Source organism: Maniola hyperantus, chromosome 24 (assembly GCF_902806685.2).
Source record: "Maniola hyperantus chromosome 24, iAphHyp1.2, whole genome shotgun sequence".
Taxonomy (NCBI): domain Eukaryota; kingdom Metazoa; phylum Arthropoda; class Insecta; order Lepidoptera; family Nymphalidae; genus Maniola; species Maniola hyperantus.
In genome coordinates, this window is record NC_048559.1 from 703,720 (window position 1) to 727,272 (window position 23,553).

Below are 23,553 nucleotides of genomic sequence, written 5' to 3' on the forward strand. Positions count from 1 at the left end.
ACGTTTTGTGTATGAAAGGTCTTCACCTGTGCATTTTAAAACAGATTTTATATGCATCATAGTTTTTGAATTATCTTACAAAATGTCGAAAAACTACTATAGTACGGAACCCTTGTTGCGCGAGCATGACTCGCACTTGGCCGGTTTTTTTAAACACAAAAGTAAATGTAAGAAATCATTTGTCCACGGTGCTCATTACTCAGAACCTATGCTCAGCGCAGTATCTCTTTCTGGATTTTGCGTCAAAAACGACGCCTTATTTGACAAATGTGTTTGACAGACCTGTTTGAATGGTATTTGAACCGTGCTCTTGTGTTTGATGACGTCATCAAACAAATCGTCAAAAAACGTAAAATTTGACAAACATGCTTGACCGTCTGTGGGGCCTATAAGGACTGTACGCACTCGGCCACTCGCTCATCGCTGTCTGTCGTATCTCGTATGTCATTGTCAATGTCAATGTTGGTCAATGTTTATTGGTCTGTGGTGATACAAAGTGTCATGCCATTTACCATGTGCGCGCTGCATTAATTTTTATTAAATAGTTGTAAGTTTTAACTTTTTAATGTGCTATGGATTACGTGGTAGGCAGCATTGCGGCTTTGTTAACAGGTAATGTAACCCCCAATCGTCCTAAACCGTTGAGAAATGCTCAAACTCCTATGAAAAACCAACCTTCACCGAACGTTACCCCGAAGAGTGAGTTTGTTGAAGACCGGTCCATATTTTTGTCTCCTACGATGCAAAAAAAGAAAGCTATGGTTAAGAAATCGCCTAAAAGAATATTTCAGAACTCCGATCCAGACATTAACGGTGAAGATAATGATTCTAGTCTTCTGAGCCCTAAGGCAGACAAAGTTAAGAAACACTTGAAAAACGATTTAGAGGCTGATTCCTTGGCTCCTACGATTTTATTAAGTCCGAAATCACCTAAAAATAATGAAATATCACCTAAGAAACGTAATAAGAAGAGATCGAGTGATAATATTATTGTGACTGAAGAAAATACACAAAAAAAGAAAAAGCGTGTATCAGAAATTGAAAGTGAAGACAATATAATACGGAATGGAGAAAAAGAAATACCAAATGCTGAAACTACAGACAATAGTCCCAAAAAGAAAATCAAAAGGAGAAAATCTGTGATAGAAATCAATGATGAGAGCTCCTTAGGAAATAGTATTTCGAAGAAAAAGAATATTAAATCAACAAATGAATTCACTGTTGAAGAATTCAATATAAGTACAGAAGAAACTAAAACTAATACATCTGTTATCGAAAATCAGAGTCCAAAAAAGGACAAAAAGAAAAAGAAATCACAAGAAAATGGAAATCCTGAAATATCAAAAGGTACTAGTAACAATATGTATACTAATATTAAAATGCGATAGTTTATCCATGTCTTTAAGTCTTCACTGCATAAATGCTTCAATAAGCATTGTGCAATCACAACATCAAAGAGTTCCCAAAGGATTTTTGAAGAACATAAATCCTTGTATGGCAATTGCGGAATTATCTTGTAATTTAATAAATATGTATTACCATTACCTTCCTTACCATCCTTAAGTTATTAAATATCACTTGCATTAACAGTGATGGAAAACATCGTGAGGAAACCTGCATGCCTGAGAGTTCTCCATAATGTTCTCAAAGGTGTGTGAAGTCTACCAATACGCACATGGCCAGCGTGGTAGACTATGATCAAAACCCTTCTCACTCTGAGAGGAGACCCGTACTCTGTAGTGAGCCTACCACGCTATCTAAGTGCCAATTGGTAGACTTTACCACACCTATGAGAACATTATGGAGAACTCTCAGGTATTCAGGTTTCCACACAATGTTTCCCTTCACTGTTAAAGCAAGTGATATTTAATTGCTTAAAAAGCACATAACTCTAAATAGTTACAGGTATGACTGACTGACTGACTGACTGACTGATCTATCAACGCACAACTCAAACTATTGGACGGATCAGGCTAAAATTTAGCATGTAGATAGCTATTATGACGTAAGCATCCGCTAAGAAAGGGTTTTGAAAATTCAACCCTTAAGGGGGTGAAATAGAGGTTTGAAATTTGCTAAGCTAGTAAATAACATAATTTTTTTTAAATGAAGGTACAAAAGAGGGAGAAATGCAATCAGAAAATAAAGAAATGAATACTAATGCTGATGCTACTGAAAGTCTGGGTGTTATAAAGAAAAAGAAAAATAGAAAGAAGAAAAAACCAAAACAGGTAGAAGTAACAAACAGTGCTAACTCAAGCACAGCTACAAACATACAAGGTGATTCTATTGCAGAAAAAAAATCAGAAATAACAGAGGACCCTATTAAGAAAAAGAAAAACCGAAGGAAGAAAAAATCTAAAGAACACACTAAAGAACAAACAGAATCATTAAATAACTCAGTTACAAATATGGAAGTGGATTCAACTATAAATACATCTGAAGATATTCCAAAGAAGAAGAAAAAGAAATCAAAATTGGTTAAAAACAATGAAGATTCAGGAGCTAATGAACCTGTCGAAGTTAACCCGAATGCAGTCACGAGTCAAGATACTGATTCAGAACATGATTCAGATGATGAAATTGATTCAGAAAATGAGGAGGACAACAAAAAGGTTTTAGACACTGGTAAGTCCTCAAATCCTCTTTGTTCATCACTACCCCTACACATTATAAATGCGAAAGTGTGTTTGTTTGTTGGTTTGTCCTTCAATTACGTCGCAACAAAGCAATGGATCGATGTGATTTTTTGCATGGGTATAGTTTAAGACCTGGAGAGTGACATAGGCTGTTTTTTATCCTGGAAATCAATAGTTATTTAAATATATGAAAAAGGAAAGGAGCCTGACTGACAGACAGATCTATCACAATGCACAGCTAAAAGTCAATAATTGGGAATTGAATTGATTTAATTGAATAATAATAATTTATCCAAAATAGGTAGCTAGTCTTTGTTCATATGGTTTTTTTTTAGATTATTCCATATATAAACAACTCTGTTGGTCAGAAAGTATTTTAATGGAATTGATGATGCCAATAGAATAGAATATATTTTTATTCAAGTAAATTTTTGCAAGTAAAAGACCAACCAATTGATATTGTAGCTTCAAATCATGCCCCAGTAGTCAAAATTTCTATTTTATGCCTTTTTATTATTATTGTAAAAGGTCCAGCAGATGACAGTTCCGATGAGGAGCCTGAGAAAGAGAAGATAAAAAACAAAGAAGGGGAACAGAAGATTGATCAGCTTATTGCAGACGAGGAGTTGAAGAGGACACTGTTTGTGGGCAACGTGCCCTTCAGCGGGAAAACCAAGAAGGAGATGAAAAAGATATTCAGTAAATATGGGCAAATTGAGACTGTTAGGTAAGAGACAAGTTTTCACTTGGTTTTTATGATTCCATAGGTCCATCTCCCCCCCCCCCCCCCCCCTTCCCCCATTATCTTCGGAAATCATAAGGAGGTGACCATTTTCTGAATGTTTTCAAAATTAGGCTCAGTAGTGTCAGACAGAGCCTAATTTAAAAAAAAACCGGCCAAGTGCGAGTCAGACTCGCGCACTAAGGGTCCCGTACTACAATCGTATTTTGTTGACGTTTGCACGATAAATTGAAAACTCATAAGCCTAAAAATAAATAAAAATCTGTTTTAGAATGTACAAGTAAAGCCCTTTCATATGATACCCCACTTGATATAGTAATCTTAGTTTGAAAGTTGAAAATAGCGACATTTGCTCATGAACACGTTTTAATTTTTTTCTTGTGATGTAACAACACATTCAAGGTTTTCAGATTTTTCCCCTCATGTCTGCTATAAGACCTACCTGCCTGCCATATTTCATGATTCTAGGTCAACCCACCACCTCCCATGGCCCCACCAACCTCGCGGTTATATGGGCCGAAACGCGGGAGGGCGCCCGTTCGGTACTTGCTCGGTGGCTCTTTCCCGGGGCGCCTTCTTGACTCCCTACAAATTCTTTCTTTCCTGTCCTTGTCCCTAATTGGTCTTTCTCCCCTTTCTGGGGCAGACGTACACAACACGCAGATCCCCGCGTGCCCCGCGGTCCGGATCCTTCCTCAAACACCCACTGGTCCACGATCACGGTCCGAGCTGTTCCGCCTCTCGTGCCAGTGGTGCGCGAACTCCCGTAGCTTGCCGAAGTTTTCCGCCGAAGCAACGAGGTCCTGGTAGTAAACCGGACCCTCTTCCTCGCGAACAATCCCGTCCAGCAGGGCGCACCGGAGGTCCTCGTACAGCGCACACTCCCACAAGACGTGGTGGACGATGATTCTAGGTCAACGGAAAGTACCATATAGGTTTCTTATCTTTTGCCCTAGGATCCGCACGGTGCCGATTAAGGATGCTCGCGACACCCCCAAGCTGGCCATCATCAAGAAGGAGCTGCACCCCGACCGGACCACCGTCCATGTGTATATCCGGTTCAGCACTACCCTCGCTGTGCAAAAGGTAACCCTTTAATCATCATCATTATCTTCTCAATCCATCGCTGGCCCACTATTGAGAACAGGTCTCCTCTCAGAATAAGAGTTTAACCTATAGTCCACCACACTGAGCAAATGCGGATTTCACACAATGTTGAGAACACGGAGAACTCTCAAGCATGCAGGTTTTCTCACAATGTTTTCCTTCAACAAAGCAAGTGATCATCATCATCATGATCAACCATCATATGCGATAATAACCAACCAACATATGGTCATAGCTGGCTCACTACAGAGCACTGGTCTCCTCTCAGCATGAGTAAGTAGGCTTTGGCTATAGTCCACCATGCTGGCCATGTGCTTGTGCAGATTGGCAGACTTCACACACCTTTGAGACCATTATGGAGAACTCTCAGAAATGCAGGTTTCCTCACGATGTCTTCCTTCACTGTTAAATCAAAGGGTTTAGCCCTCGTATCGTATTTTTGACATGACAGTTGACACATAGAACAAATATGGCGAGTGAGTTTTAAAAATATGTATAACACATGTACCGCGGGCGACGTGGCGGGCAAAACCTAATTAATCACATTCCCTATTTTTTTTTCTTTTTCCCAGGCTCTAGCAGAAAACAACACAGTACTGAACGGTTGCCACCTGCGCGTGCAACCAAGCGAGTCCACAGGCGTGCCCCACGACCCCAAGTGCAGCATATTCGTGGGCAATATGCCCTTCACACTAGAAGACGAGGCGCTGAGGAGCAAGTTTGAAAAATGCGGAGAGATCGAATCTGTCAGGATCGTGCGGGACAGGGCTACTTGCATTGGGAAAGGTATCAAACAATTTTACGATTTGTACAACAAAAAACCATCTTTATTGACTAGATGGCGCTGCTTGCAGTGTCATCGCGGTATAAAAGACCGATATTTATTGGGAGAGTTAAGTAATAAAACCACTTACATTAGGAAGGACAAGTAACTTTTATGTAACGTTTTGGTAATTTTGTACAACCCTAGTGACACACCAACTTCGATATTCCGAACTAGATGGCGCTGCACACAGCTCTATCGCGCTATAACAGACTTAACTTATCGGAAATTTAACTTTAATGCTTAACTGTTTCGACATGCTACACTCAAATAGGGTATTTAATACCAAGCGAGAAAAAAACTAAAAATATATAAACAAGATTGTATTAGCATTAAGCAATCGGAAAATGTCAATTTCAGTTTATTAAATTATATTATGAATTGTATACAATTCTAACAGATAAAAAAAAAGTGAAATCTTTAAAATGAATTCATTTTAAAGATTTCACTTTTTTTGTCTGTTCGAAACGCACGAAGCTGAAGCCACCATGATGAATTTCGACAGTGACGTCACATTGATTGCGGTTGTAATGTAAACACTAGCCTTTGTCTATCAAATTAAAAATAAGTAGGTCACTCGACATAAATAAATGTTTTCTTTACTTTCTTTTCGTTTAGAATAGTGGGTATATCATTTTAATTCAGAAATAAATAAATTAATAATCGCGTTCTCGTACCGCATCTTTTATTTATAATAATGAAAGACGGGTTCGTACCTGATAAGAGATAGCTTAAACCTGGCAAGAATTAGTTCTCTCATGGTGCAAGTTTTTCTTATATTTTGTGTCCATAGATAACCTTCTGTTATCTTTGGTTGTGTCTGTTGACACGTGAATTCACAATTTGTTCGGTGTTTTACACTAGTGTTCCGATTTCCAACATTCAGGAACTGCACACTGATGTTAATTAAGGTAAGTTACTCATTTTAAATTCCAAAAATGTACTCTTTCCAAAGACAATGGTGTTGTATCTCAATCCGTGTGACGTCATGACGCCTTATGAACCTAAACACAATCGCGACTAGTGATGTAACGAAACTTCGCATTCGCATTCGCGGATATTCACATATTTTTGCATATTCGCATCCGCAATCGCGAATTTTGGCAGCAGATATTCGCATTCGCATCCGCAAATGTCCAAAATGTGACATTCGTTACATCACTAATCGCGACTATCGTTTTCGCGGGTAGTTTTGAAATACAAAATTAAAATGCATTTTTGTTGCACTTATCGATTAAATAGAATTTTTTTGAATTCTTTGGTAGTTTATTACTTACTTAGGATCAAATTAAGATACGATACTTTTCATGGGTAAAATAACCTATTCTATTCAACTTTGGTGAGATGTAAAATCTCATACTAAGTACTGAAACAAACTTATTTTCTTATTTCCTTAGGTATCGGCTTCGTAAACTTCAAATCTAAAGATGGTGTGGAACTAGCCTTAGCGATGACAGACGAGGATTTGAGCATCAAGAACCGAATACTTCGAGTGAAACGATGCTCGGCACCCACCGAGAAGCAACTGCAACGTAGGCAAAACGAACAAGCACTGCCAAGCACTGGCAAAAAGTTCGGTGGCGGTACGCAAAACGACTCTGGCAAGAAAGGCAAGAAAAATTTCAGAAGGCAAGAACAAGGCAATGAAGCTGGGAGTTTTGGTAGCGGCAAATTCGGTGGTAGACAAAATGATTTTGGCAAGAAAGAAAATTTTAGAAGGCAAGACAGAGGCAATGAAGCCGGGAATTTTAGTAGAGGCAAATTCGGTGATAGACAAAACCACTTTGGCAAGAAAGACAATTTCAGAAGGCAAGACCGAAACAATGAAGCCGGGAGTTTTAGTAGAGGCAAATTCGGTGATAGACAAAATGACTTTGGCAAGAAAGAAAATTTCAGGAGGCAAGACCAAGGCAATAAAGTTGGGAACTTTAGTAGAGGCAAGTTTGATGGACAGGACGCTGACAAGAATAGCGGGGCGTATAGAAGAGTTATGAATAAAAGAAAGAATGAGGTATGAAATTTTTATGTTGTTTTGTACTCTTATTTTAATTAAAATTAAGCGGTATGTTCGTTTATGTATCACTATCTGATGCCTACGACTTCGTCCGCGAGGATTTAGGTTTTTAAAAATCCTTTGGAGACCCTAATTTTCTGGGATAATAGTAGCCTATGTCACTCTCCAGGTCTTGAACAATATCCATGCAAAAAATCACGTCGATTCGTTGCTCCGTTGCGCTGTAATTGGAGAACAAACCAACAAACAAGATAAAAAGTTGCCTATTTCAATTGCAATGCATTGAGATGCAAGCTACCTCTGTACCAAGTTTCATATATAAATCGGTTAAACGGATGGGCCTTTAAGAATCCTGTGGGAACTCTTATTTTCCGGGATAAAAAGTAGCCTATGTCCTTCGCGGGATGTAAGTCAAACTCTGTACCAAATTTCATCCAAATCACTTAACTGTTGGGCCGTGAAAAGCTTGCAGACAGACAGACACTTTTGCATTTATGATATTACTAGAAGATGCCCGCGACTTCGTCCGCGTAGATTTTGGTTAGCCTATGTGTATGTCATTCCCCGGGATACAAGCTATCTCTGTACCAAAATTTCATCAAAATCAGTTGAAGGGGTGGGCTGTGATAAGCTAGCAGACAGACAGACAGACAGGTACACTTTCGTATTTATAATATTAGTATGGATTAGTTTTTAATTAATAATTCAATTAATAAATCTTCAATAATTATTAATTTAAAAATTTAATATTCTAGGACAGTGGAGAAGGTCCGCCTAATAAAAAGCATAATGTGGACCAACCACCGAGAGAAAAGAAAGAAAGAAAAGAGTTTGTCGGTATGACTGCAGAGAAGAAAAAAGTGAGTATACTTGGTTTTACGCCTTTTTGTCTAGCATCATTATCATAACCCATCGCCGGTCTACTACTGAGCACGAGTTCAGGATGGAAAGTCAGGGCTTAGTTCACCATGCTGGTCAAGTGCGGATAGGCAGACTTCACATTGCTTCGAGAACATTATGAAGAGTAGGTACTGGAAAACGTTAGGAAACCTTACGTGTTCCTTCATCGTTAAAGCAAGTGCTATTTATCTACAGTTCGCGACAGGTCGACATGGCCTTTGGGAACATTATGGAGAACTCATCAGGAACAAATGCAGGTTTCATCATGATGTCTTCCTTCACCCACCGTTACCGGCCCGGCCATTACCGGCTCACTACTGAGCTGGGTCTCTTCTCACAGTGAGAAGGGTTTAGGCCATAGTCACTGCCTTCACTTAAATCATTCTTAAATAAATGGTTATTAGAGAAATGCTACTATTCAATTAAGGAGTATCTAAAACCTTATAAGTGACTTTTTTTTTTTAATTTTATTAGGCGGATAAAATGTTTATATTTAATAATTTATGATTGATATGACTGACTCATTGATATGGATATGACCTTAACTATTGTGGTGTTATTCTAAGATTGTTATTTCTATTTTTTTAACTGATGAACATGTATACTTCTTTTTTTTAATAATTATTATTGACTTGACAGGGGTTTTTTATAACATTAGGTACTTTCTAGATAGATACATTTAAATATAAATAAGTTAAGTAGATTATTGATTGTTAATTTTCACACTTTATTATTCTATGATAGTACTATAATAAGATGTAGTTACTATAATAAGTTGCACACCAAATTATTGGTTGAATGTCAAGGGCTCAAAATAGATTTAAGACCAAATTGTACCACATTCTGGCAAATAAAAAAGTATTTCTATTTCTATTTCTATTTCTATAGTCTGCCACGCTGATCCAATGCGGATTGGCAGACTTCACACACCTTTGAGAACATGGAGAACTCTCAGGCATGCAGGTTTCCTCACGATGGTTTCCTTCACCGTTTAAGCAAGTGATATTTAACTGTTTTTTAAAATCGCACATAACTCCGAAAAGTTAGTGGTGCGTGCCCGGGATCGAACCCCCGACCTCCCGAAAGGAAGGCGGACGTCTTAACCACTAGGCTATCACCGTTAGTTAAGGAATGACTGTTTTATTAGTCTCAATAGCTCAACGGGTAAAGGAGTGGACTGAAAACCGAAAGGTCGACGGTTCAAACCCCGCCCGTTGCACTATTGTCGTACCTACTCCTAGCACAAGCCTGACGCTTAGTTGGAGAGGAAAGGGAAATATTAGTAATTTAACATGGCCAATATTCTTTTTAAAAAAATAAAGAAAAATAAATATGATCTTTTTTTCCAGAAAAACAAATTCAACAAGGGACTAAAGAAGAAGAAAGTTCTCAGTGAAATTTTGACGAAATAGAAATGTTTTAATTTTTTTTAACTTAATTGTAAGTTACTTTCGACGGTTTTAATTGAATTATTATTGTGATAATAAAAAGATGTTAATTTTTATTAAAGTTTCATTTCTAATTACTCCCGAATATGCAGCTGCTCGATTACGGTCTAATGACAGCTACAATGTCACGATCGCAATCAGCCCTGATTGGTTGACGCTCGCTCACTATTGGCTACAATGCATTGTTGCAACAAGAATCGCTCAAATTCAGCCAATCAGAATAATTGAGATTGTAATGATTGATGCCGGTTTTACGAAATCGATCTACAGTGCGACAAGGCTCTCTTGGCACTTGAATGACATTAACAGGGGGGCGCTGCCGGGCAACTAGTCGACCGTGCGTATAGGCTTAAGGGTGAGATCTATAGAGCGCACTCTGACTTTGTTTAGACTTAAGACGAGAGTTAAAACGAGACAGAGCTATATCTCTCACATAAATCTGTCTCGTTTTAACTCAATCTTAAGTCTGAGCAAAATCAAAGTGCGCTCTATAGATCAGCCTTAGATGTCGCGGCGGCATCTTTGCCAAGATGCGGCACATGGCAAGGTGGCCACACAGAGGGCGACATCTAAGCATACAAGGCACTGCTTAGATAGTTTTACAATAGAATAGAATAGAATAGAAACATTTTAATTCAAATTATTTTTTACAAGTACTTAGGTACTTTTGAATCGTCAAATGCATCTACCACTGGTTCGGAATGCCATTCCTACCGAGAAGAACCAGTAAGAATTTTACTGGTTCTTCTCGGTAGGAAACGATTAAACTGTTAGGCCGTGAAAAGCTAGCAGACAGACACACACTTTCGCATTTATAGTATTAGTATGGATTATTTTTATTCAAAAAGGTCCAACAGATGACAGTTCCGATGAGGCGCCTGAGGAAGTGAGAATATGTAAAGAAGAATTGAAGATCGGCGAGCTCACTGCAGAGGAGGAGTTGAAGAGGACGCTGTTTGTGGGCAACGTGCCCTTCAGCGGGAACACCAAGGAGGAGATGAAAAGGATATTCAGTAAATATGGAGAAATCGAGGCAGTCAAGTAAGAGACAAGTTTTCACTTTTTTTTAAGATTCCATATCTTATAAGCTAGTTTTTGTATAATGCATACATTTTGAGAGCACTCTCCCCATAAGAAGTTGCTTAGCATCAAAGTCGACCAACGCCCGTTCGGTACCCTCACACATTTACTTGATTACGTGACTTTAGAGTCCACCAATCACAACAAAGCATTCTCCCCTGTCCCCCGCTAACATTTTACGATTTTGTTTTCATGCAAAACCTTATATATATGCGTACTCTTGAAGTTAAATTCTCTGTGCTTCTACTTCATGGGTTCACCCGTAGATTAAGGACTAAATTCGTACTTTCGACATGACACATAGAGCAAATATGGCGAGTATGTTCCCAAAACTTTCATGTTTTCAGGAACTTTTTGATCTTGTCCCCCCTTCATCATTTTACCACCGAACCGCAAGACGTCGGGCGAGTTTCCATCCTTATGTCGTCGACATTCCATCTACACGCACGAAACGTTTTGCGTCATCATTCCTCATACGTATGGCTAAAGTTTGGTATACTCTTCCGCGATATGTGTTTCCTACCAATTACAACCCGGGTATCTTTAAAACAAGAGTGAATAGGCATCTTCTAGGTAAACGCGTCCCATCTTAGGCCACATCATCACTTCCCATCAGGTGTGATTGTGGTCAAGCGTATACCTATAATGAATAAAAAAAAAAAGTATGCACTATGTGACGTTGTAAATTTTGAACTACTAACTAGCGTTTCGTTTTTAATAAAAATCAATTTTGTTCAAAGTATGTTGGTGCCACCTAGCATCAAGGTGCAGAACTACGCGTGGGTCGATGTTCAGAGTTCATTCGAGCCACAATAGATGGCGTTTGCTTCGTTGTCAATTGTCGTAAAAATAAAACAAAATAATTAAATAAAACCATAATATCATTTGTTTATTGTTAAGTCATTAACAAAACGGTTCTTATAATATATCCTTAGGTTCCGCAAATATTCAAAAATGAATTGGCTTCATGATCAAACTAAATGAGAGCGGCCACACTCGGGTTGCGTCTGGCAACACCGATTGGTGAGATTTAGAATTTTTCTGGAGTCAACATGTGAAGACGAATTTTTTCGTTCCAGGAAAATCTCACTCCTTTTCGCCCATGGCTTCGCCTGGGAAAATACAATAGTTATAAATTTAGTCATCCTAACGTATTTCAATGTTTCATCAATTATGGTGAGTGAAAAATCAAGTAATGTGGATTCGACAAAATGGCGGTTTGGTTAGAGAAAATCCTAATTTCATGATTTTCCCTTTCAGTTCCAGTTATTTTACCTTCCCAAATAAATGAGGATAATGGGTTGTGGGTGGACTCCTGAAAACCATTGGTGGCCAGGAGTTCAATAGGTGAGTTGTGTTTGATCGGGAAAATTCCACGTGTCGAAATTTTCACACAGCACAAATTATAATCTTGTTTTTCTTTGTTGCAGGGTTTCCGTTTGCGTTTCCGTTTTTAGCTTTCGTTTTCCGTATTTATTTCTTTTGCACATTCACGTTGGCAACTTAATTTCTATGGATAAGACTTGGTGAAAATCTTTGTAAGGAAACATTTCGGTTGTGAAGAATCAAGTTAAATTGAGTTTTGGATCTTGGCCGATGCCGTCCAGCTACATTGCAGTCTTCGCACCTACAAGTAAGCAAATGTTTGTATCCTGGAACAGTTTAGTGAACCTTCTTAGTGTATGTGTACAGTAGAACCCTGTCTTTACTACTGAGCTTTTATTTTGAAACAATTTATGAATTTTACTGTGTCATTGTCTATTCCATGCCAATGGCATCTTAAATTTAAAACATAGATTTTATGTACTATCTACCTAAGGCATTCTAATGTATCTAAATTAAGTCTTGGCATTAAGCTAGAATAACTAAGCATTATTAGCCATCACTATGTATTAAGCGACCCCGGTAAAAGTTACATTAAAAACAATTTTGCCTAACATCTAGCAAATTTCATTTATAACACCTCATATACATTACAAGGGAGTCGACGGCTAGCTTCTATTCTTTACTAGGTAGATAGATCAAGTAAAGTAAATTATTATTTTCCTCTAATCTTTGTAAGGTGGTAGATTATTCCGTATCCGGGTATATTTCCATTCCGCCCAATTTACCACCCTTACAAATGGCGCCCGAACGTTTTTTTATATAGTTATTTCTGTATATTTTGAGAAATTTTGTGAATTTTATGAAATGTACTCCGCTGATTGTACAATTTTCTAAGTAGTGACACATTGCAAAGAGCACTAAGCTGTTTTTATGGTTAACTAACTAAATAATAACTAATAGTTAGAAATTTTGTCTGATAGGTTAAGTAATTTTCTGAGTATAGTCCAACATTGGTTTTTTCTTATTTAATTAACACATTATAAATGGTGCTTATGCCGTTCAATTATGTTATTTGACTTACCTTGGAGGTGTATAAGTGAATGTTTGCCTTCAGTTTAGTAATAAACATTGCTTAACTGAGTTGTTGTTGGGTATTGCTTTCAATAGTAAGTACATCTTATGTTTGAAAATTCCGGTAACTTAGTATAATTAAAGTTTTGAAACGCTATGTGCTGTTAACTAGTTACACACATACATTTATAAATACTAAGAGTTACAACTTGTGAAACTAAATATATAAACTATATTCAGAGATTACATTAAGTTCAAGTATGAAGTTATGAACAATTTTTTTTTTTCAGTGACTTGATACTTCATTATTTTGTTGAAATTTTGTTTAGAGCTGTGTTAAGGTTATGATAAAAGCTACTTCACACACAAAACATGTTAAGTTTAAGTGAATGCTGGTAGTTTAAAGTGACATTTAGAAACAGATTTTGTTGTATTTTAGGTTATGTGTTAAAAGTGTAAAGTAACAGTCATCAAACCATTGCACAATCTCTTTGTTTTTTTTAAAGATAATATGCTATTCAGAGTTCATTGCAACTTTGTTGCCTGTTTACTTTTGTAATTGTAAAGGTTGTAACACACTGTGTACTCATAAAGGTGATACTGCACCTTACAATCATTTATTCAATTTTGGGAAGTTTTATTTTGTTATATTTTGTTTACTATAGTAATAATATGTGCTTGTATTATTAACAATATTTTGGAATAGGAACATAATTGAAAAAATAGTTAGGATAGACTTAAGAATATTGTTTTTGTTGTGTATTTTGCTTGTGTATATTTAATAGTTTAAATAACTTCTTTTGTGTTTGTGTTTAACCAATTGGTATAAGGCTAAACATAGACAGTTACACAAGCTCGATATTTTGTTAAATGTGTTTTGACTTAACACAATGGAACAGACTTTTGCCCAGTTTCATTCACTTTTGAAGGACGAATTGTGTTATGAGGTATCCATTCGTTCCGAAACTCCAGCACCTACAGTGCTAGGTTTAAAGAAACAGTTAAAACAATTAATTCAGGAAATTCCTTCTGAATCAATTTTAGAGACAGATTTCTCTTCTGAAAGTGAGTTAGGGGTTATTACTAAAAAACTTCAAGACTTAGAAGATTTATTAAAAAAGTGTTCTGACACTAAAGATAGACATGCCCTCTGTAGGTCTAAAGCTTTAGCTTCACATTTGTACTTTAGAATTTTGAGAATACAGTGTTCCGAACTCAGCTTAATAAGTAGGAAGAGTGAATTACATACAAAGTTGCAGAGTTTGATTTCCAGATTAGATGCTGACAATGAGTCGTCTCACGACGAATCACTGGATTCCGAGAGTACCGCCGTTGACTGCACTGGTGATAAAAATGTTGCCAAGTGGAAGTTACATTTCAACGGACAGGGTGATCCGCGCAGTTTCATCGAACGCGTTGAGGAATATAAAAGATCTTATGGCGTTTCAGATGGAAAATTATTTGTTTCTGCATTTCATCTTTTTACAGGCCGAGCATTGTTATGGTACAGAGGCAACAAATGTCAAGTTTCGTCTTGGTCAGAATTGAGAACTTTATTTTTAGAGGAATTTGATGCAGTAGATTATGACTACAGGTTGCTAGGTGAAATTCGAGCAAGAACACAAGGCTCTGAAGAACCTGTGTCTATCTATTTCGCTGTAATGTTTGGCATGTTTTCAAGGTTGTCAACACCACTTTCCGAAGAACAAATGTTACAAATTTTATTACATAATATTCGCCCTTTTTACTCAGAACAATTAGCTCTTGTTGACATTAAGTCTGTCGCAATGTTGAAGGAAAAGTGTCGCAAACTAGAGGCTGCGAGGCAGCGTTCCGCCTTATTTTCTGAGCCTACTAACAGTAAGGCAACTTTAAGTTCAGAGTTTGCTTACAAACAAGTGACAAAACAGATAAACACACTTTCAGTCACACCTGCACCTAAGGTTGATACAAGTAAAGGCACTGATTTTTCGAAAACAAATAAACAACTATGTTACAAGTGCGGCAAGGGTAACCATTCCTTTAAATTTTGCAGGACAGTTCCGAAATTTATTAGATGTTTTTCGTGTGGACGTCAGAACTTTACAGTAAAGACATGTCCAAGTTGTAGTAAAAAGGCGATTAGTAAACCCGCTCCGGACAAAAATTCAAAAAACTAATTAGTAAGAACTGTGCAGAGACACAAGTAAATAACTTGGTCATTAACAACAAAACATCCCTTTTACCTGACACAGTTCTGTATTCAGTGGATAAACGAGACTTTAGGCCACATTTAAAGGTTTTTGTTGACGGTTTTGAGATTACAGGTTTACTAGATTCCGGTGCTTGCGCGTCAATTTTGGGTAACCAGGCGCACAAGGTTTTTTTGAGATTCGGTTATAAATTGCATAGCAGTATTGATACCACATTTTCAGTGGCAAATGGAGACAAACTTGATTGCATGGGTTATATGTTTATTCCGATTACTTATAATTCCGTAACTCACATAATAAAATTTTTTGTAGTGATATTGAAAATGGAATAGTATTTTGTTATATAGATGATATTGTTATTTGTTCTGCTGATTTTGAAACCCATTTAATTTTATTAAACAGAGTTCTGGATAAACTAAAAATGGCTCAACTATCCATAAATTTTGATAAATGTAATTTTTTTAGAAACTCTTTGAAATATTTAGGGTATATAGTGGACGAATTTGGTTTACGCACAGATCCTGGAAAAGTTGCCGCAGTTTTGAACTTTCCGACCCCAAAAACTGCACAGGAGGTAAAGATTTTCCTAGGCACTTGTTCTTGGTACAGGCGCTTTATTAGGAATTTTTCAACCATCGCTGCACCACTCAATAGACTAACGAGTAAAGGAAAGAACGCACCTAAATTTGAGTGGAGCGAACAGGCAGAGGTAGCATTTAATACATTGAAGAATGCGTTGGTAACCGCACCTGTTCTTGCGGTACCGAATTTTGAAAAACCATTCAAAATACATTGTGATGCTTCTGCATATGGTGTTGGCGGTATGCTAACGCAAGAAACCGATGGTTGCGATCATCCCATTGCGTATGTCAGTAGGAGCCTAAATAAAAACGAAAGGAATTACAGCGCGACGGAACGCGAGGCTCTAGCTGTGATTTTTGCAGTGGAGAAATTTCAGGCTTATTTTGGTTCCAAGCCAGTCACAATTATCACAGACCATGCATCCCTAAAGTGGTTCTTAAATTTAGAAAATCCCTCAGGACGTCTCGCCAGATGGGGTTGTAGATTATCACAGTATAATTTTGTTATCGAACATAGGAAGGGTTGTGATAATGTAGTTCCGGATACCTTGTCGAGACTCATACACGTAGATGTAGTTGGTGATCGTGATGATAACTCTAGTCAACAAGTTTTGGTAGATGACTGGTATGACAAAACATTTAATGGCTGTAAAATCAATCCAGCAAATTTTCCGAATTTTTGTATTTGAACGATAAACTATATCGTTACAGTAAATGTAAATACCAGCTTCTCAGTGAGTTCGACTGGAAAGAGGTAGTCCACAAGAACGACATCCTTAGCATTATGCAACAAAACCATGCAGATGCAACTGCAGGTCATTTTGGTGTGTTCAAAACTCATCGCAGATTATCCCTCAGATATTTTTGGCGTGGTATGTATAAGGACGTGGTTGAGTACGTTAAGAATTGTGATACTTGCTCTGCGTATAAACACACGACATCAGCCACTCCAGGTCTGCTTGGGAAGCCTAAAGTCTGCGAGAGACCTTTTCAGGTCATTTCGGCTGATTTAGTCGGACCTTTGCCTAGGTCTAAATCAGGATTTACATTTCTTTTTGTGGTGACGTGTTGTTTTTCGAAATATACAATGTTGTTTCCGTTACGGCGTGCCACAGGTGCCGCTGTTGTTAAAGCGCTAGAGAATTTTGTATTTTTGAACCATAGTGTTCCAGAGACTGTGATTGTGGACAATGGGTCCCAATTTACAGGATCTGAATTCCGTAATCTCATTAAGCGTTATAATATTCCGAAATTACACTACACACCACTGTACACTCCGCAAGTTAACCTTGTTGAGAGGTACAATAAGGTTGTTATGACTGCTGTAGCCGCTTTTGTGAAAGATAACCACAGGTCCTGGGACGAAAACCTGTACAAGGTCCAGTTCGCCATAAACAGTGCGGTTAATGAATCCACTGGATTCTCCCCGTTCTTCCTTGTCCACGCTAGAGAACCGGTTTTAAATGGTTCCTTCTATAAGGACACGGATAAGGAGTACGAGGCCGGAATTCCAAGGGAGGAATACGCAGGAAAGTTTGGAACTTTGGAGGACATATTTGGTCAGGTTAGGAGAAATTTGTTTCAGGCTCATGCAGAGTATGCAACGCATTACAACTTAAGGCGTAGGTCTGCAAGCTATTCTGTTGGGGATATAGTGTGGAAAAAGACCTATCCACAAAGCGACGCTACAAATTTTTTCGCAGCTAAGCTGGCACCTAAGTATGAAAAGTGCAGGGTTGTCAAGGTTTTGTCACCTTTGGTTTACGAACTAGTTAGAGTAGCTGACAACCACCCAATAGGCACTTGGCATATTAAGGATATTAAGAAGTAGATATTTGCCATTACTTAGTTTGGTCTAAACTGTTTGAATATTTAAGTTATCAATATTCAATTAGGAATTTGAATGAGTGTAGTGATGTTCTGAGTTAACAGTTACATTACCATGGTTCAGTTGAGGAGGAATGTAGTGGATGTATGTAGGGATGAATATGTGAGGATTGGAATGCTTGTGGTAGACCAACCGGTTGAGAAAGTAAAAATGCAAATATCGTACTTTGGGGATAACGAAAAGGGGGGGGTTTTGTGTTTTGTTTTCGTTTTCCTTCTAGATAATGGATCATTTCTGTTATTTTTCCGATTCTGTTCCGAGATCTATTTTCTAGGAGAGTTATTTCGTTTTTTTTTCTCATATTCCGATTTTGATTCGGTTTTATTTTTCCGAATGGGATAGAGAACGGTTGCCATATCAGATGGACCCGTTCACAACCAGATTTTCCGTATTTGTTGAGTAACAAATATTACGATGGTAGTTTAAAAGAGTGAACCACCGTAGGCCTAGACGCATTCTATCAGTCAGCTGAAGAATGATGCCAAGATGTTTCCACTCAAGTGTCTTAGACACCATGAAGTTTTTTTGTATATATTCTTTTTAGAAGTTAGGGTTGTGTAGTTAAGTATAATGTATAAAACCTTACACTGTTTTCAGTATATTTATTTTGTTAGACAATTTTCCTTGTTAGTAGTAGATGTGCGTTCACGCGTAACTTCTGTGTTTTTTTTTGTTTGTTTCAGGCAAATTGTTAGTAGTTGTTGGATGACGCTGAGGGCAGCGTGGTTCAACCTGTTGAACCTTTTCGTAGGAGGGGAAGTATTGTGACGTTGTAAATTTTGAACTACTAACTAGCGTTTCGTTTTTAATAAAAATCAATTTTGTTCAAAGTATGTTGGTGCCACCTAGCATCAAGGTGCAGAACTACGCGTGGGTCGATGTTCAGAGTTCATTCGAGCCACAATAGATGGCGTTTGCTTCGTTGTCAATTGTCGTAAAATAAAACAAAATAATTAAATAAAACCATAATATCATTTGTTTATTGTTAAGTCATTAACAAAACGGTTCTTATAATATATCCTTAGGTTCCGCAAATATTCAAAAATGAATTGGCTTCATGATCAAACTAAATGAGAGCGGCCACACTCGGGTTGCGTCTGGCAACACCGATTGGTGAGATTTAGAATTTTTCTGGAGTCAACATGTGAAGACGAATTTTTTCGTTCCAGGAAAATCTCACTCCTTTTCGCCCATGGCTTCGCCTGGGAAAATACAATAGTTATAAATTTAGTCATCCTAACGTATTTCAATGTTTCATCAATTATGGTGAGTGAAAAATCAAGTAATGTGGATTCGACAAAATGGCGGTTTGGTTAGAGAAAATCCTAATTTCATGATTTTCCCTTTCAGTTCCAGTTATTTTACCTTCCCAAATAAATGAGGATAATGGGTTGTGGGTGGACTCCTGAAAACCATTGGTGGCCAGGAGTTCAATAGGTGAGTTGTGTTTGATCGGGAAAATTCCACGTGTCGAAATTTTCACACAGCACAAATTATAATCTTGTTTTTCTTTGTTGCAGGGTTTCCGTTTGCGTTTCCGTTTTTAGCTTTCGTTTTCCGTATTTATTTCTTTTGCACATTCACGTTGGCAACTTAATTTCTATGGATAAGACTTGGTGAAAATCTTTGTAAGGAAACATTTCGGTTGTGAAGAATCAAGTTAAATTGAGTTTTGGATCTTGGCCGATGCCGTCCAGCTACATTGCAGTCTTCGCACCTACAAGTAAGCAAATGTTTGTATCCTGGAACAGTTTAGTGAACCTTCTTAGTGTATGTGTACAGTAGAACCCTGTCTTTACTACTGAGCTTTTATTTTGAAACAATTTATGAATTTTACTGTGTCATTGTCTATTCCATGCCAATGGCATCTTAAATTTAAAACATAGATTTTATGTACTATCTACCTAAGGCATTCTAATGTATCTAAATTAAGTCTTGGCATTAAGCTAGAATAACTAAGCATTATTAGCCATCACTATGTATTAAGCGACCCCGGTAAAAGTTACATTAAAAACAATTTTGCCTAACATCTAGCAAATTTCATTTATAACACCTCATATACATTACAAGGGAGTCGACGGCTAGCTTCTATTCTTTACTAGGTAGATAGATCAAGTAAAGTAAATTATTATTTTCCTCTAATCTTTGTAAGGTGGTAGATTATTCCGTATCCGGGTATATTTCCATTCCGCCCAATTTACCACCCTTACAACTATACTGGGTTTTGATCTTTTGCTCCAGGATCCGCACGGACACGGCCGAGCAGCATAGAGACCGGACCACCGTCCATGTGTATATCCGGTTCAGTGCTGCCCTCGCTGTGCAAAAGGTAACTTACCTTACATATGTTTTTTTTGGTTGTGAATCTTCTTGAATTAGAACCTCCTTCACGGCCTGACTTGCCCTCTATTAGTATAGAAACTTCTTATTGAAAATCCAAGGTACTGGCACCTCTTGTGTCAAGCTTCTAGCTGTTTCCTCGCTGTAGTGAGATGAAAAGATGTGTTTCACACAGCTGCAAATTTATTGGCGCTCGAGCCTTTGAATTCCTCGTTACGCTCAAGATTCACTTACCTCTAAGGTCAGAGAATCCTGAGCGTAGCGAGGAATTCAATACAAACTCTGGCGACAAAATAACAATTGTCTATTTCCCACTGAAAAGCAGGTTATTAGCTTCGAACCACTGTACTACCTTGGTGAGAGAATAGTTTACTTCATCAAAAGTTGTTAAATATCGATTGATTTTAAATAATAATATCATCAAACCTCCTCCTAGGCTTCAAATATATTCTGGATTCTTCTAGCATCTGTTCTTGAGCGACCTCGTGTTTGCTGTGTAATAAATCATTAAAAAAAATTGCAATTGAGTTATTATTAATTTTTCAAAAAATTTATTAAAAGTGAAACTGGAGACCTCCCTTCGTTTGATCAAACCAATATTTTTTTCTCCCAGGCCTTAGTAGAAAACAACACAGTACTAAACGGTTGTCACCTGCGCGTGCAACCCAGCGAGACTTCAGGCGTGCCCCACGACCCCAAGTGCAGCATATTCGTGTGCAACATCCCCTTCACACTAGAGGACGAGGCGCTGCGCGTCAAGTTCGAAAAATGCGGAGAGCTCGAATCCGTCAGGATCCTGCGGAACAGGAACACTTGCAGTGGGAGTGGTGAGAAATATTTTTTTTAACAATATGCGTTTATATGCCCTTATCAAGTATTTTTGCCACTCTAGCAACCTCTACATTCTACATTCAAAACTAGATGGCTCTGCACACAGTTCCATCGCACTTTAAAAGACTAACTTATTGGGAAGGGTAAGTAATAAAACCACTTTGGCAACTGACTTATAACGGGACAGGGCCACTTGTATTGGTAAGGGTGAGCAATATTTTTTTTAACAAAATACCCTTACAATATATCTTTATGATGTATTTATACGCCGCGGCGCTGTACACTGTCCCATCGCTCTATAATAGACTAACTTATTGGGAAGGATAAGTAACCAGAGATAAATGTCCAAAAACTATTGATTCGACACTCGAATTTTATCAACTTAATTTGTAAGCTGTAAAATCTCATACTAACCACAACTAAGTACTGAACAAACTTATTTATGTACTTTTTTTTATTTACTTAGGTAACGGCTTTGTAAACTTCAAATCTAAAGATGGTGTAAAACTAGCCTTAGCGATGACAGAAGAGGATTTGACCATCGAAAACCAAATACTTCGAGTGAGACTATGCACGGCATCTACCGAGAAAAAGCAACCGAGAAAACACTATGATCAAGGAATGGAAAGTACTGGTGGAAAATTCGGTCGTGGCACGCAAAACGACTCTGGCAAGAAAAGAAATTTTAGAAGGCAAGATCAAGGCAATGAAGCTGGGAGGTTCGGTAAAGGCAAATTTGGTGGAAGGAAAAATGAATTTGGCAAGCAAAACCGAGGCAATGAATCCGGCAATTTTAGTAGAGGCAAATTCGGTGATAGGCAAAACGACTTTGGCAAGAAAGAAAATTTCAGGAGACAAGATCAAGGCAATGAAGCCGGCAGTTTTAATAGAGGCAAATTTGATGATAGGCAAAATGAGTTTGGTAAGAAAGAAAATTTCAGGAGGAAAGATCAAGGCAATGAAGCCGGGAGTTTTAGTAGCGGCAAATTCGGTGATAGGCAAAACGACTTTCGCAAGAAAGAAAATTTCAGGAGGCAAGACCAAGGCAATGAAGCCGGGAGTTTTAGTAGAGGCAAATTCGGTGATAGGCAAAACATGAAACAAAATTTCAGAAGGCAAGACCAAGGCAATAAAGTTGGGAATTTCAGTAGAGGCAAGTTTGATGGACAGGGCACTGACAAAAATAGCGGGGCGTATAGAAGGGTTATGAATAAAAGAAAGAATGAGGTATGAATTTTTTTATTATTTTTTATTCTTTAATCCGAACGAAGTGATAATTTATAAGAGTTCCTTTTTTCTTTTTGAGGTACGGAACCCTAAAAAACCTAGATTATCTACGAAAATAAGTTTTAGTAGTTTTTGATTAATAATTAGATTAAGAACTCGTCAATTATTAATTTGAAAATTTTATATTCTAGGACAGTGGAGAAGGTCCGTCTAATAAAAGGCATAATATGGACCAACCACCGAGAGAAAAGAAAGAAAAAAAAGAGTTTGTCGGTATGACTGCAGAGAAGTAAACAGTGAGTATACTTATTCTTTTGGTTCGGCTCAACGGGCTGCGAAGCTGAAGTGGCAATGGGCAGGGCACATAGTTCGTAAAACCGATAGACGTTGGAGTCCCAAGGTGCTGGAATGGCGACCTCGCACCGGAACACGCAGTGTTGGAAGACCCCCCACTAGGTGGACGGACTGTAAGAGTGGTAAATTGGGCGGAATAGAAATATACCCGGATACGGAATAATCTACCACCTTACAAAGATTAGAGGAAAAAAAATAATTTTACTTACTTGATCTATCTACCTAGTAAAGAATAGAAGCTAGCCGTCGACTCCCTTGTAATGTATATGAGGTGTTATAAATGAAATTTGCTAGATGTTAGGCAAAATTGTTTTTAATGTAACTTTTACCGGGGTCGCTTAATACATAATGATGGCTAATAATGCTTAGTTATTCTAGCTTAATGCCAAGACTTAATTTAGATACATTAGAATGCCTTAGGTAGATAGTACATAAAATCTATGTTTTAAATTTAAGATGCCATTGGCATGGAATAGACAATGACACAGTAAAATTCATAAAATTGTTTCAAAATAAAAGCTCAGTAGTAAAGACAGGGTTCTTACTGTACACATACACTAAGAAGGTTCACTAAACTGTTCCAGGATACAAACATTTGCTTACTTGTAGGTGCGAAGACTGCAAGGTAGCTGGACGGCATCGGCCAAGCTCCCAAAACTCGATTTAACTTGATTCCTCACAACCGAAATGTTTCATTACAAAGATTTTCACCAAGTCTTATCCATAGAATTAAGTTGCCAACGTGAATGTGCAAAAGAAATAAATACGGAAAACGAAAGCGAAAAACGGAAAACCGAAAACTAAAAACGGAAACGCAAACGGAAACCCTGCAACAAAGAAAAAACAAGATTATAATTTGTGCTGTGTGAAAATTTCGACACGTGGAATTTTCCCGATCAAACACAACTCACCTATTGAACTCCTGGCCACCAATGGTTTTCAGGAGTCCACCCACAACCCATTATCCTCATTTATTTGGGAAGGTAAAAT

The 23,553-nt window shown here is 37.8% G+C and overlaps 1 protein-coding gene across 3 annotated transcripts; it reads left to right on the forward strand.

Moving 5' to 3' along the window:
• The first annotated feature begins 470 nt into the window (after positions 1–470).
• On the forward strand, positions 471–22,505 carry LOC117993485 (uncharacterized). Of its 3 annotated transcripts, XM_069506834.1 has the most exons (10): positions 471–1,347; positions 2,113–2,628; positions 3,168–3,366; positions 4,338–4,467; positions 5,061–5,274; positions 10,522–10,714; positions 20,053–20,140; positions 20,765–20,978; positions 21,449–22,209; positions 22,401–22,505. In XM_069506834.1, exons 1-10 carry the CDS (start codon positions 573–575, stop codon positions 22,500–22,502), a joined length of 3,192 nt encoding a protein of 1,063 aa, XP_069362935.1. In that variant the 5' UTR covers positions 471–572; the 3' UTR covers positions 22,503–22,505. The 3 variants fall into 3 exon arrangements, with proteins under 3 accessions (XP_069362935.1, XP_069362937.1, XP_034837179.2); XM_034981288.2 differs by lacking the exons at positions 10,522–10,714; positions 20,053–20,140; positions 20,765–20,978; positions 21,449–22,209; positions 22,401–22,505 and adding exons at positions 6,709–7,322; positions 8,081–8,185; positions 9,575–9,727 and having other exon boundaries at positions 473–1,347; XM_069506836.1 differs by lacking the exons at positions 5,061–5,274; positions 10,522–10,714; positions 20,053–20,140.
• Positions 22,506–23,553: the final 1,048 nt, after the last annotated feature.